Source organism: Pristiophorus japonicus, chromosome 6, assembly GCF_044704955.1.
Source record: "Pristiophorus japonicus isolate sPriJap1 chromosome 6, sPriJap1.hap1, whole genome shotgun sequence".
NCBI lineage: Eukaryota > Metazoa > Chordata > Chondrichthyes > Pristiophoridae > Pristiophorus > Pristiophorus japonicus.
In genome coordinates, this window is record NC_091982.1 from 261,138,155 (window position 1) to 261,152,962 (window position 14,808).

At 45.6% G+C, this 14,808-nt stretch overlaps 1 protein-coding gene across 7 annotated transcripts in view; it reads left to right on the forward strand.

The window, feature by feature from the left end:
- The window catches only part of LOC139266063 (disks large homolog 1), a 493,057-nt gene that overhangs the window by 301,556 nt on the left and 176,693 nt on the right, over positions 1–14,808 (forward strand). For 6 of the 7 annotated variants that reach the window (XM_070883900.1, XM_070883901.1, XM_070883903.1 and 3 more), the window contains 2 exons: positions 569–667; positions 4,277–4,330. In XM_070883900.1, coding sequence (XP_070740001.1) covers positions 569–667; positions 4,277–4,330 — 153 coding nt within the window. The remainder of the gene's footprint in view (positions 1–568; positions 668–4,276; positions 4,331–14,808) is intronic. The other variant, XM_070883902.1, reaches the window with a different exon arrangement.

Here is a 14,808-nt window from a genome sequence, read left to right on the forward strand (position 1 = left end):
CGAACATGCATCACAGAGGAAATTGTTTTCTACTGTCCAATAACTTTAAAATAGTTTGATTTTAATTGCATTTGAAACCTGATTGGATTAAATTGGTTAATATGTCACATATAAAGAATGTTTCCCACCCGCCCACCTTGAATGCAATAAGATTTAAAATCTCATTGCTTTAGATTACAATTTCACTCTGGGACATGGATATATATTTCATATTGTATTTCAGAAGCTGTACTGTATTTGAAAATCTTGCATGTGTATGCCGTTATACCTTTGGGGGTTGAGTGCAGCTGATTTTCTTATGGCTGGAGGCAGTAGCTATTTGAACTGTAATGGGAACTGACTATTTTAACTTGGATCTTCCACAACTGGTTAACATTTCATTTTTTCTTCTCCCTATTCCTCCTCCCAAAAAACCCACAAGATTTTATCGGCTGTTTTCTCTTTTTTTTTGTTGTTTGAAATTAAGCAGTAAGATTTTGGTATATGCTTATTGTGCTCAGTTAGATTTGCTTAAATATTTTGCTATGCAGTTGTGTGCCTTGAAATTTGATCCCTTGCTATTGTTTAGCAGATAGAGGCTACTCCTCCCTCTACTCCTGTAATCCCTGTGATCCCTGTTATGCCAGTCCCTGCTGATGCCAGTGTCTTCGCGTCTGACAGTCAACAGGTTTTGTTCCTTTTTCTTTTTCTTTTTGAATGTTTTGATTTTGTTGTATATTCTAAGTTTATTTTGTGCATTGTTTAATCTTGTATAATGTTCTGTAGATCACTGGTACCTAAGGTGAGCAAATGGAACCATGGAGACATGTCAACTTTGGCTCAAAGTACACCGCACCAATCTGGAGTTAAACTCTTCACTCTTTCGCTCCAGAGTGTTGACCTGCTGGTTGTCTGGCCCTTTTGTTCTAATGATTACATTAAAAATATTAATGATCTCACTAATCGTGCTTGGCGCCCAGAGTTTATGAAAAGCTCAGTTGAACATCTACTTTGCTCAATGGTTCTGGCTGCCCACCTCGGGAATATGATGAGAGGCAAAGGTGTTACAGAAAGAGTAATTTGATCGCGGCAACAAGCAAAATCTGGTTCTTTTGAAGTTTTATTTGAAAACCGATTGAACTCAATGTACAAATGAAATCTGTGATGGGAAAGCACAAATGTTTGCACAAATCAAACCAGTGTCACAGAATATAGAGAAGGCAAAGATGTGAATAAGCATTTGAAACTCTTAAGCAAATTTGTTGGGAGTCCAACCCAAAAAAATGTCGCGTGCCCATGCTGTTGAAACAGAGTTTTAGAACGTGGATTTGTGCATTTTCATGGCCTGTTCCCCCTCAGACTCGTATATTTTGAATCTAAATAATTCAAATCAGGGGTGACTTTACTCTGCAGCCCTAGAATCAAACGCAACTCCCATGCCCTGGCAATCTGTCCTTTGAAGCCCAGGAAGTTCAAACTAATTGCACTTAGGTTTTTAATTTGCTGATTTGTCCTATTTGAATTTCATGGGCCTGGAAGTTTGGAAAGGATTGTTTCTAGCCCTGTTTCTCATTGGTGGATAAAATCGACATCTGAACGGCATGATCCATTAGTACCAGAAACTTGATATATGTGCAAATAAACAGAAACAAAGATTTAAGCTGGACACGGGACACCCAGGGCTCCATGAAACAGGCCAATGTGGCTCATGAGGATAAAAGCTTGGATACCCGTGATTCAAATAAGCATCAGGCATTCAAATCACACAGTTGTTGATGGCACTTTGCAACCTAAAATATGCACAGAGCACCATTTAAAAGGGAAAATTACTTTCATTTTCTTTTCATTTAAGTTTGAAATGTTTAAATCTTTAGCATCTTGATTCTCTTACGCCAAAAAAACTATGCATGCTGAAAGGATTGGAATGTTTAAAGATTTACTCTCCCCCTTTTCTGGATAAGAATGGAATTTTGCATGCAGGTGATCATGAAATCAAGCTTGGGTTGACTATTTCCATTTTACTCATGTGCCAGTGCTTGACTGCTTTCTTGTCCATGCAAACAGTATCAGAGTTCCTGACTAATGCAACTCAAATAGCCATCTTGGTAAAACTCTCCACAACTGGAGGTTTTACTTCAATAGTTGGATTGGCACAATTTCTGCTGAGTTACATCATTTAATTATTTATCTGGTTAATAAATATTGATTTTAAAACTTCTTGCAGAATATAATAAATTCTAAAAATATCACCTTCAAATGGACTCTTTCTGATGCAGATCTTAAACAGATCAAGCAGCTTTGTCCTTTTTTCAGTCACTAGGAGGAGGAACTTTACTGCAGTAACTTTTGCAGTATTCTAATGAGTAAATACATTGGTTATAAATATTAATTACATTTGGCCCAGATAGGTGAAACAAAGACGATTTAACTGAATTATTAATGTACAAAATTTCCCATTTCTCAAAATGAAAGAACAGATAAATGAAAAAGCACTCTTTATATCTTCAAAAGGCTCTATGGGTGAATTATTTATCTTGAATTTTTCAACAGGGATGCATCAGTCCAAGGAGTTTTTGTTTTTTCACTATTCCAACCCCTCTTGCATCTCTCAAAATATTCTCATATTGAGAGGCAATTTACTCCCTCGCCTCTGCCTTTTGTGATCTCTAAACAGATGTTGCAAAGTTTACTTGCCCTCTTCTACATCTGTCCCTTTGAAGGACTCTGCTCGAATCCGGTTCAAATCCAGTTAGATTAACATCAACAGTAAACAAAATGTTTAAGAACATAAGAATTAGGAGCAGGGGTAGACCATACAGCCATTCGAGTCTGCTCCACCATTCAGTAAGATCATGGCTGATATTCAACTTCAACTCCACTTTCCTGCCCGATCTCCATATCCCTTGATTTACCTAGAGGCCAAATATCTATCTATCTCATCCTTGTATATACTCAACGATTCAGCATTCATAGTCCTTTGGGGCAGAGAATTCCAAAGATTCACAAACCTCCGAGTGAAGAAATTCCTCCTCATCTCAGTCTTAAATGACCGTCCGTTCTGGGGCCACTTCTGTTCACTGCACATATCAATGATTTGGATATAGATCCAGAGGGAGTGGTGCCAACATTTGCAGATGATGGTTTAGAAGACCAAAGAAAACTGCAAAATAATATTAAAATGGGTGAATGGGCGAAACAGTGGCAGATAGAATTCAATGTCAGTAAGTGTGAAGTGATGCATTTTGGTTAAAACAAAGTAACATTAATTATGCTCCGATGCTGTGAAAGAGCAGGAGGACTTAGGAGTACATGTTCGAAGAGCATTCAACACAGCACTTCGTGTTGATAAAGCTGTTTTTTTTTTTAAAAAAGAACAAAATTCTAGATTTTATCATGAGGTATAAAGCTTAAGAGGCAATGATGCATCTACATAAAACCTTGTTCTCCGAGCACTGTGTGTAGCATGGGGCTTCACACTGTAGGAAGAATATTGAGGCTTTGGAGAGGGTGCAGCGCATGACGAAATACAAAAATTAAGAAAGACTTGAAAAGTTCAGGTTGTTTTTCGTCGAAACAATGCAGATTACGGGGCGATACAGTTATTTTTAAAATCATGACAGGATGGGGCAGGATAGATAGATAGAAGCAGACTGTTTCCAGTTTTTGGGGGGGTCAAGAATGAGGGTCCATAGATAAAAGATTAAATGTAAGAATTAGAACAGAGGGTAGGAGAAACTTCTTCACACACAGACATGTCAGGCTGTGGAATTCACTACCAAGGTTAGCAGTTGAAGCAGAAACTGTCAACATTCAAGATTGGACTGGATAGGTGGAGGTGGATGAAGGAATAGAGATTGAAGGGAGATAGGAACAGAGTGGGTAAATGTGATTACAACTATTTGCTGACACGGACAAGTTGGGCCAAATGACCTGTTTCTGTGTTGTGACTTCTATGTGCTTTTAAACCCATATCCTAACAAGCCACGGAGCACTAGAACACCAAAGTGCTTTGTTCACTTTGAATTGAATTCAGAACAGAATTCCAATTTAAACAGGAAAAAGCTAGGAGATTCGCATGAAGAAATTTGTATAAACTGAAGCACTGTTTTGTTTCCTAGCCAGAAATGGCAGGATTATGTTGTAATTCACAATTATTTTGGCCACTTTTGATTGGGAAAGAATGGCTGAAACCGATGCAATATTAAATTTCAGGTTTTATAAATTGAAATAGCTGTAATAATTTATTGATTGCATTTCTGACATGTTTTAACTGTGCCTTCTTGTTCATTCTTTAAAGGCTAACCCACCCCCTGTTGTGGTGAATACAGATACTTTGGAGTCTCAGCCTTATGTAAGTCATATTCAGATTTTCAATTTTGCTTCTCGTATATAAAAATAAATCTTAAAAAATTGGAGTTGAAAAATGAAGAGGCCTTCAGCAGCACACAGGCCAGTGTATACTTTGAGATACAGACACATTCCTGCTGTTCCATGAGAAGGAAAACTCTTTTACAAACTATCAAAGTCCATCTCTAGTGGTCAACATTTTCAGTTAAAGTTCACAATTGATGAAGCTAGCAGTTTTCATTGCAAAGCAGTGGCTTTGTCAGCTGGCAGTGCTATGGCTTTGATGTTTAATTTCAATACATTGTTGATTTAAGATGCAGATGGGGAGTAGCTTCATTTTGCATTTATAGGGCGCCTTTAACGTAGCAAGACGTCACAAGGTGCTTCACAGGACTGTTGTCAAACTAAATTTGACACCGAGCCACATAAGGAGACATTGGTGCAGATGACCAAAAGCTCGGTCAAAGAGGTAGATCTTAAGGAGCGTCTTAAAGGAGGAAAGAGAGGTAGGGAGGGAATTCCAGAGCTTAGGGCCTTGGAAGTTAAAGGCACGGCCGCCAATGGTGGAGCGATTTAAAAAATCGGGGATGGTCAAGAGGCCAGAATTGGAGGAGTGCAGATGGGAGGGTTGTAGGGCTGGAGGAGATTAGAGATAGGGAGGAGTGAGACCAAGGAGGGATTTGAAAACATAGATGAGATTTTAAAAATCGAGGCATTGCTTTAACCAGGAGCTAATGGAGGTCAGTCAGCACAGGGGTGATGGGTGAGCGAGACTTAGTGCGAGTTAGGACACAGCAGCACTATTTTGGATCATCTCAAAGTTTACAGAGGATAGAAAGTAGGAGGTCAGTCAGGAGAGTCCAGTCTAGTGGTAAAGGAATGGATTAGGGTTTCACCAGCGGATGAGCTGAGGCAGGGGCGGAGATAATTGTGCTTCTCAAGTTGAAGAGCTGTAACTGCTCTTCCAGCCATCAAGTTTTTCCACAGGTTAACAATGTCCTCTTCCAGATAAAATTAGTCACGTTAAATTGCTCCTGCTGCATTAAAATCAGCTCCTGTGTTACTTAAAGTAGGAATTGTTACCTGTGAACGGGTGCTTATATTTGCTGCAGCTTTCCAATAGATGGTATGACAAGTTTCACAGTAATCACCTTTTTAACTGTTCGATCTCTTGGAGCTTGATGCATTTGCAAAGCAGATTTCTTTGGGGAAATTCTCCAAGCAGTTTCAGTCCTTCGGGTTACCTAGCTTAAAGCCAGGATATTTACTGGCAAATATTGATTTTTAACCCCTCTTTTGTGAAACCCATTTTTTATGACATCTAGGGAGTTCTGGCCCTGAACTCATTCTATGAAAGCCTTTTCAACAGTATCTAATTGGATGACTGCATAAACCTTCAAAGGAAACTTTTTTCAGTCTCTAAATTTTATTTTAATTCTACCCTTTCTAATCGGTACAGTAAGAATAGAAACATAGAAAATAGTAGCCATTTGGCCCTTCGAGTCTGCACCGCCATTCAATATGATCATGGCTGATCCTCTATCTCAACATCATATTCCTTCTTTTTCCCCATACACTTGATGTTTTTTGTTTCTAGAAATCTATCTATCTCCCTCTTAAATATATTCAGTGACTTTGCCTCCACGGCCTTCTGTGGTAGAGAATTCCACAGATTCACCAACCTCTGTGGGGAAAAAATGTATCCTCATTTCAGTCCTAAATTTCCTACCCCATATCCTGAGACTGTGACCCTTTGTTCTAGACTTCCCAGCCCAGGGAAACATCCTTCCCACACCCAATCTATCCAACCCAGTCAGAATTTTATACGTTTCAATGAGATCCCCTCTCATTCTTCTAAACTCTAGTAAATACAGGCCTAGTCGACCCCATCTCTCCTCATACGACAGTCCTGCCATCCCAGGAATCAGTCTGGTGAACCTTTGCTGCACTCCCTCTATGGAAAGTATATCCTTTCTTGGGTAAGGAGACCAAAACTGAACACACTACTCCAGGTGCGGTCTTACCAAGGCCCTATATAACTGCAGCAAGACATCCTTGCTCCTGTACTCAAATCCTCTTGTAATGAAGGCCAGCATACCATTTGTCTTCCTAACTGCTTGCTGCATCTGTATGTTTTCAATGACTGGTGTACAAGGACACCCAGGTCCCTCTGTACATCGACACTTCCCAAGCCATCACCATTTAAATAATACTTTGTCCTTATGTTTTTCCAACCAAAGTGGATAATTTCACATTTATCCTTGTTATACTGCATCTACCGTCCATCCGCCCACTCACTCAACCTATCTAAATCGCCTTGCAGTGGCTTTGCATCCTCCTCATAAAGATCCGTTTATTCCTACTCTGTTTTCTGTCAGTTACCAATTTTCAATCCATGCCAATACATTACCCCCAATCTTATGCTTTAATTTTGCACACTAACCTCTTATGTGGGACTTTATCAAAGGCCTGCTGAAAATCCAAATACATTACATCCACTGGTTCTCTTATATCTATTCTATCAGTTACATCCTCAAAAAACTCCAGTAGGTTTGTCAAATAATATGCTATGTGTCACAGCTAATAATTTCTGTATTCTACATGGTGAATAATTTTATTCTTGGTAATTTGCCAGTTATTTTGTGCCATTTATCCTCAGATTCTATTTTGCTGTCATTTGTTATTACTACCCTTCTTCTACATTATACTGTCTTTAACGTCTTCATAAAAGTCAAATGTTAGAATATTTTTAAACAGCAAACAGGGTTTCATTCTTATGGGTTGGTCATCTAAGCATCTCAATTGAATTACCCATTGAGAGCTGCCTCTTGCTCTCAATAATTTGATGCACTTCAACATTAACTTGGATTACCAGCAGCAAAGCTACACACTATTCTCTCGTGGACAGTATTGAACTTTCTACAAGTTTTCCCATTTTCCAGCAATCACTACTTGTCGATTTAACAAGATATCTGTCCTCAGACAGTAGTGCTCAGTTGCATCCTGTTGTAAGCTCCTTGGGATGTTTTACTAACACCCTATATACACGCAAGTTGTTGTTGTGCCCATGCAATATATATTTTTTAAACCATCAGCTGTCACATATCTTGTATAGTGGATATACCTTGTATGATGTGTATCTCTGCACCCATTGAATGACATCCATTTGATATGGCCATTTGCAATTTGTATCCTGCGTCATGCCATTTCCACTCATTCTCACTATTCTTTGAGTAATTCTCAACCCCAGATTTTCTTTTTATACTTGTGACCACCATCGATCTTGTAATCAGGGAATTGTCATTTATTTCCTTGCTATTTAATGTTAAGCTAATGTCAATATCTAGTAATTGCAGTTGTATTTATTTCTTTGGTTCCTTTTAAACAGTTGGTATCAGGGTGGTTAGAAATGTTGAATATTGGCCGCCTTGTAACTTGAGCAGTTGTGCACTCCCAAACTGAATGATTTGAATAAAAATCCCAAGTTGATGAAGTCTTTGTCAGTTATCAGCTCGGGTACTGAATAGAGGGGCAGAGTGTGAATAGAGGGTGCACATCCCATAGACTAGGGCAAAGAAGTAAAACTGATCTTTTCAGTGGAGAAACCCATGGTCCAGCCACTTAGCTGCCTCAAGGAGGTGAGTTACTCAGATTGTGCCACCGTTTTAGTTTTAGACAAGCACACAATGGTGAATGACAGACTGCCGTATTACTCCATGGCTTCTTGTAGGTGGCTAGAAATGAATGTGTTGCATTGACCTGTTTTGGCTAATCTTGGATGTATGAAGATTAGTAGTCTACCAAGATGAGAAAAGAGCTTAGCCGATGGAAGCCACCCTGAGATTTGACTTATAATGGGCACCAAGGTCCCATGCTGGAAATCCGTTTACTGGAATGGTGCATGGAGCAAACTACAAAAGATCTGTGCAGTGCCTTTCCATCCTTGACTTCATTCTCGAATACATTTTCTTGACCTTCTCACTAAAATCTCTCCTTCATGATTTGTGTTTGTGCACATTTCACAGGTATCATTAAAATGGCATTCTTCCAGAAAATCCGGAGCGCTGGAATGTTCCGCAATCCGGACTCCGGGACGATAGGTGGCAGGGTCGTCTGGAATCTGTAAAATGTTCCAAAATCCGGACCCATTGACCCTACCGTTGGGGCCCCGCCTCTGTCGGGCCTCACCTCACCTCGCCTCACCGCTGCTGTCCTTACCTCAGGGCCTCCTCGCTGGCCCCCGCCCAACGCCCTACTCGGTGGGGCCCAGGAGGCCCGAACAGCTCCTCGGCGGAACCCTCCTTCTCCCCCACCACCCCCCCCCCCCCCCCCCCACCCCACTTCTGACATTCCAGATTTGTGACGTCAGAAAACAAATCGAAAGCCTGGAATCCAGAATGGCCTCGGTCCCGAGGGTTCCGGATTTTAACCGCTGCACCCGTACTTCCTCCGTTTTTCTCATTTATTTGGTCCCACACATCATCTACCAACAAGGAAGCTACCAGTCAGACTTGTATGAATGTAGCTCGGAAACCGGTTGTAGCATTGTGGCAAATGTGTGAGACTCACTCAGCATTGTACACAGCTGCCGTAAAAGTAGTTCGAGCTGGATTACTTCATACTTTACCCTTAACTTGGCTGCTCTCAACAGATAAATGCATGAACAAATGGTTAAAAACTTTCATGATAACACTACACTTCTGCTTTTCTGAGTTGATCACAAAGTTTCCTATCTTGCTGAATCTGTTGGCCTGGTAATCTATAGTATAAGAATATAAGAAATAGGAACAGGAGTAGGCCATACAGCCCCTCGAGCCTGCTCCGCCATTCAATAAGATCAGCTCCACTTCCCTGCCTGCTCCCCATATCCCTTTATCCCCTTATCGTTTAAGAAACTGTCTATTTCTGTCTTAAATTTATTCAATGTCCCAGCTTCCACAGCTCTCTGAGGCAGCGAATTCCACAGATTTGCAACCCTCAGAAGAAATTTCTCCATCTCTGTTTTAAATGGGCGTCCCCTTATTCTAAGATCATGCCCTCTAGTTCTAGTCTCCCCCATCAGTGGAAACATCCTCTCTGCATCCACTTTGTCAAGCCTCCTTTGGGCCAGCTGCACCCAAGCCATTTCAGCTCCTTTCTGCTGACCAATGCTCTGTTTAGTCACAGATATGTCCTCTTTTACTAATAATTCTACACCCCCATCCCTTGTCACCCAACCTATTGTTTGAGTCCTTGTATGCTTTCAACCATCTTTCCACTTCAACCAACTTTAAGATGCCTTTAATATCTAAATCCTTTAGTGTATGCCTGTAATTGCAGCATTTTATTTCCAATTGAACATTAATATAAAAACATTTCAAGGAATTATGTGCATGCCTTTTGTGGTTCACCCGAAGTAAATCATTAGCTTTGAAGTTCTGGTGGGACTTCACATAGTATGAGCTTATGGTATCTCCTTTCTTAACTAATTTAAATACCGCCCAATGGTACTTTCTACATTCTAACACAATCTTTTAGCCCCCAACCAATTCAAATGAATTCCATCCTTCCTGCAATTTTACCTCTTGCCCGCCCCCCTCCAATCCCCATAATTTACCTCTGTGATTTTCCCGATGGTGTGTTTTTGTAAAAAAAAGCTTTAATGGTTGTCTGAACATTTTTAAGAAAACCAAGAGAATTTTTACTATTCATGGGCCCAAGTTTCGAGCCGCGCCTAGAACGGCGCAGTCCCGACCTGGACGCCCGTTTTTCGCGCCACAAAGTGCGCCGAAAAAAAACTTACAGATTCTCCAGCTCCCTGCAGGTCGTTTGCAGCTCGGCGCAGCGCAGCAGGAGCTGTAGGGGGCGGAGCCAGGTCCCTGCGCTGAAAACAGTGCCGGGACCTCTGCACATGCGCGCGACAGTGGGCACGCATGTGCAGTAGCTCCAGGCGCCCGAAACTGTGTGGGAGGGGCCCGAAGCACGCAGCCACTAGCCCTGGCCCAATGGCCTCACTGGGGCTGCGTGAATAAGGCTCCTCCCACGGCCAGCTCCTGCTTCCTCCCGACCCGACTCGACACCTGCTTCCCGCCCCCTGCCTCCAGACCGGACCCGACTCCCGCTTCCCCCCCTGCCCCCGGACCGGACCCGACCCGACCCTCCGGACTGGACCCGACCCGACTCACGCTTCCACGCCTTCCGCCTCCGGACCGGACCCGACACCGACCCGACTTCCGCTTCCCCCCCCGTCCCCCCCCCCCCCCCGACTGGACCCGACATGACCTCCCTCTCCCTCCCTCCCCCCGAACCGAACCGAACCTCCCTCCCACCACCCCCCTCCGATCCGCACTCCCCCCGACCCAACCCTACGCCACCTACCTGTAAATCTGGTGCTGGGGACGGGCCCTGCCCAAAGTCTCGGGCCCAGCCCCTTCTCCTTCCCCCCCCCCCCCCATCTCCTTTCCCCCTCCCCCCCCATCTCCTTTCCCCTCCCCCCCCATCTCCTTTCCCCTCCCCCCCCATCTCCTTTCCCCTCCCCCCCCATCTCCTTTCCCCTCCCCCCCCATCTCCTTTCCCCTCCCCCCCCATCTCCTTTCCCCTCCCCCCCCATCTCCTTTCCCCTCCCCCCCCATCTCCTTTCCCCCCCATCTCCTTTCCCCCCCATCTCCTTTCCCCCCCATCTCCTTTCCCCCCCATCTCCTTTCCCCCCCATCTCCTTTCCCCCCCATCTCCTTTCCCCCCCATCTCCTTTCCCCCCATCTCCTTTCCCCCCATCTCCTTTCCCCCCATCTCCTTTCCCCCCATCTCCTTTCCCCCCATCTCCTTTCCCCCCATCTCCTTTCCCCCCATCTCCTTTCCCCCCATCTCCTTTCCCCCCATCTCCTTTCCCCCCCATCTCCTTTCCCCCCCACATCTCCTTTCCCCCCCATCTCCTTTCCCCCCCATCTCCTTTCTCCTCCCCCCCATCTCCTTTCTCTTCCCCCCCCCCATCTCCTTTCTCTTCCCCCCCCCCATCTCCTTTCTCTTCCCCCCCCCTCCCCATCTCCTTTCTCCCCCCGCCATCTCCTTTCTCCCCCCCCCCCCCATCTCCTTTCTTTCCCCCCCCATCTCCTTTCTCCCCCCCCCCCCCATCTCCTTTCTCCCCCCCATCTCCTTTCCTCCCCCCCCCCCCCCATGTGAGGTTATCCACTTTGGTGGTAAAAACAGAGAGACAGACTATTATCTGAATGGTGACAGATTAGGAAAAGGGGAGGTGCAAAGAGACCTGGGTGTCGTGGTACATCAGTCATTGAAGGTTGGCATGCAGGTGCAGCAGGCGGTTAAGAAAGCAAATGGCATGTTGGCCCTCATAGCGAGGGGATTTGAGTACAGGGGCAGGGAGGTGTTGCTACAGTTGTACAGGGCCTTGGTGAGGCCACACCTGGAGTATTGTGTACAGTTTTGGTCTCCTAACCTGAGGAAGGACATTCTTGCTATTGAGGGAGTGCAGCAAAGGTTCACCAGACTGATTCCCGGGATGGCGGGACTGACCTATCAAGAAAGACTGGATCAACTGGCTTGTATTCACTGGAGTTCAGAAGAATGAGAGGGGACCTCATAGAAACGTTTAAAATTCTGACGGGGTTAGACAGGTTAGATGCAGGAAGAATGTTCCCAATGTTGGGGAAGTCCAGAACCAGAGGTCACAGTCTTAAGGATAAGGGGTAAGCCATTTAGGACTGAGATGCGGAGGAACTTCTTCACCCAGAGAGTGGTGAACCTGTGGAATTCTCTAACACAGAAAGTTGTTGAGGCCATTTCACTAAATATATTCAAAAAGGAGTTAGATGAGGTCCTTACTACTAGGGGGATCAAGGGGTATGGCGAGAAAGCAGGAATGGGGTACTGAAGTTGAATGTTCAGCCATGAATTCATTGAATGGCGGTGCAGGCTAGAAGGGCCGAATGGCCTACTCCTGCACCTATTTTCTATGTTTCTATCTCCTTTCTCCCCCCCCCATCTCCTTTCTCCCCCCCATCTCCTTTCCCCCCCCCACCTCCTTTCCCCCCCCCACCTCCTTTCCCCCCCCCACCTCCTTTCCCCCCCACCTCCTTTCCCCCCCCCACCTCCTTCCCCCCCCACCTCCTTTCCCCCCCCCACCTCCTTCCCCCCCCCACCTCCTTCCCCCCCCACCTCCTTTCCCCCCCCCACCTCCTTTCCCCCCCCCACCTCCTTCCCCCCCACCTCCTTCCCCCCCCCACCTCCTTCCCCCCCCCACCTCCTTCCCCCCCCCACCTCCTTCCCCCCCCCCACCTCCTTCCCCCCCCCACCTCCTTTCTCCCCCCCCACCTCCTTTCCCCCCCACCTCCTTCCCCCCCCACCTCCTTTCCCCCCCCACCTCCTTTCCCCCCCCACCTCCTTCCCCCCCCACCTCCTTTCCCCCCCCACCTCCTTTCCCCCCCCACCTCCTTTCTCCCCCCACCTCCTTTCCCCCCCACCTCCTTCCCCCCCACCTCCTTTCCCCCCCACCTCCTTTCCCCCCCCCACCTCCTTTCCCCCCCCACCTCCTTTTCCCCCCCCACCTCCTTTCCCCCCCCCACCTCCTTTCCCCCCCACCTCCTTTCCCCCCCCACCTCCTTTTCCCCCCCCCACCTCCTTTCCCCCCCCCCTCCTTTCCCCCCCCACCTCCTTTCCCCCCCCCACCTCCTTTCCCCCCCACCTCCTTTCCCCCCCACCTCCTTTCCCCCCCCACCTCCTTTCCCCCCCCACCTCCTTTCCCCCCACCTCCTTTCCCCCCCACCTCCTTTCCCCCCCACCTCCTTCCCCCCCCACCTCCTTTCCCCCCCCCACCTCCTTTCCCCCCCCCACCTCCTTTCCCCCCCACCTCCTTTCCCCCCCACCTCCTTTCCCCCCCCACCTCCTTTCCCCCCCCCCTCCTTTCCCCCCCCACCTCCTTTCCCCCCCCCCACCTCCTTTCCCCCCCCCACCTCCTTTCCCCCCCCACCTCCTTTCCCCCCCCCACCTCCTTTCCCCCCCCCACCTCCTTTCCCCCCCCCACCTCCTTTCCCCCCCCCACCTCCTTTCCCCCCCCCACCTCCTTTCCCCTCCTCTCCTCCTCCTCCTTCTCCTCCTCTCCTCCTCCTCCTTCTCCTTCTCCTCCTCCCCCCTCCCCCTTCTCCTCCCCCTGCCCCTCCTCTCCCTCTACGCCTCCTCCCCCTCCCCTCGCTGTCAGAAACACAGACACTGACAGACAGAGAATGAGAGACACACAGACAGACAGAGAGATAGAGACACTGACAGAGACACGGTGGGGGGAGGGGGCATCCCAGCATGCTGTTGGAGGGCTCCCGGTGCTGCAGTCGGTAAGTAGAAAATGTTTTATTTATTGATTTTAAAAAAATAATTTTTTTTTTATTGATTTATTGGTTGATTTATTGATGTTTTTATCATTTATTATTAATGATGGCTCTTTATTTGTAAAACTGAAGTGTTTAATGTTTGTAAACTTCCATTTAAACACCCCTCCCCCCCCCCCATTCCCTACGCCTGATTTGTAACCTACGCCTGATTTTCTAAAGTGTAGACAAGGTTTTTTCGAGCGTACAAAAATCTTCACTTACTCCATTCTAAGTTAGTTTGGAGTAAGTTTTCACTGCCGAAACTTTGAAAACAGGCGTAATTTGCCGGACACGCCCCCTTTTGGAAAAAAAATTCTGTTCCAAAGTGAAACTGTTCTAACTGACTAGAACTGGAGCAAACTAAATGGCGAGAATTCCGATTTCTAAGATACTCTGTTCTACACTAGTTGCTCCTAAAAATCAGGAGCAAATCATGTCGAAACTTGGGGCCTAAGTGTTTTTAAAAAAACCCGCAGGTTTAACTTGAGTATCTAATTGGTTGTGTTCAGTAACGTTTGCACAAGGCGGCAGCCTGCCACTACATTCTCAAGGCAACTCGAGATAGGCAATCAATGCAAGCCTTGAAATTTTTAAAAGTTTCAGTTTTCACCCAGTGGAGCATGGAGAATGATTCATTCTTTACCCAAAGGTGTGTGTATTTTCATAAGCCTCATTTTACAGTGTGTGAACTGCTGTTCCAGTAAAGTGACATTAATCATACAGTTCAGCATATTAGAATCATAGAACCATAGATTTTTATAGCATTTTCCTTGGTTACTGCAGTTTGATAAATATTTCCCTCATGTATCATACTTGCACAAATTCAATTGCTATGAAATTTCGTGAAGGCAACCCATCACCTCAGGACAGCTGGGGATGGGCAATAAATGTAACGTTGCCAATGTCGCCCACAATCTGAAAAATCAAAATTAATAAATAAATCTTTATATAGTTCTGCTTTAAGCGTATTTAAATTGGAACTTGCTGTAATTAAAAAGCCATTTTGGAACAGTGCCCTATGCAGGGGCTCTGGTACCTGTGTGCACAGTGCGAACAACTGTGTATCTCAGAGTCTGAACCAGCAAGCGACAGCTAGAATATTTAATTCAATGTCGAATTATGTACA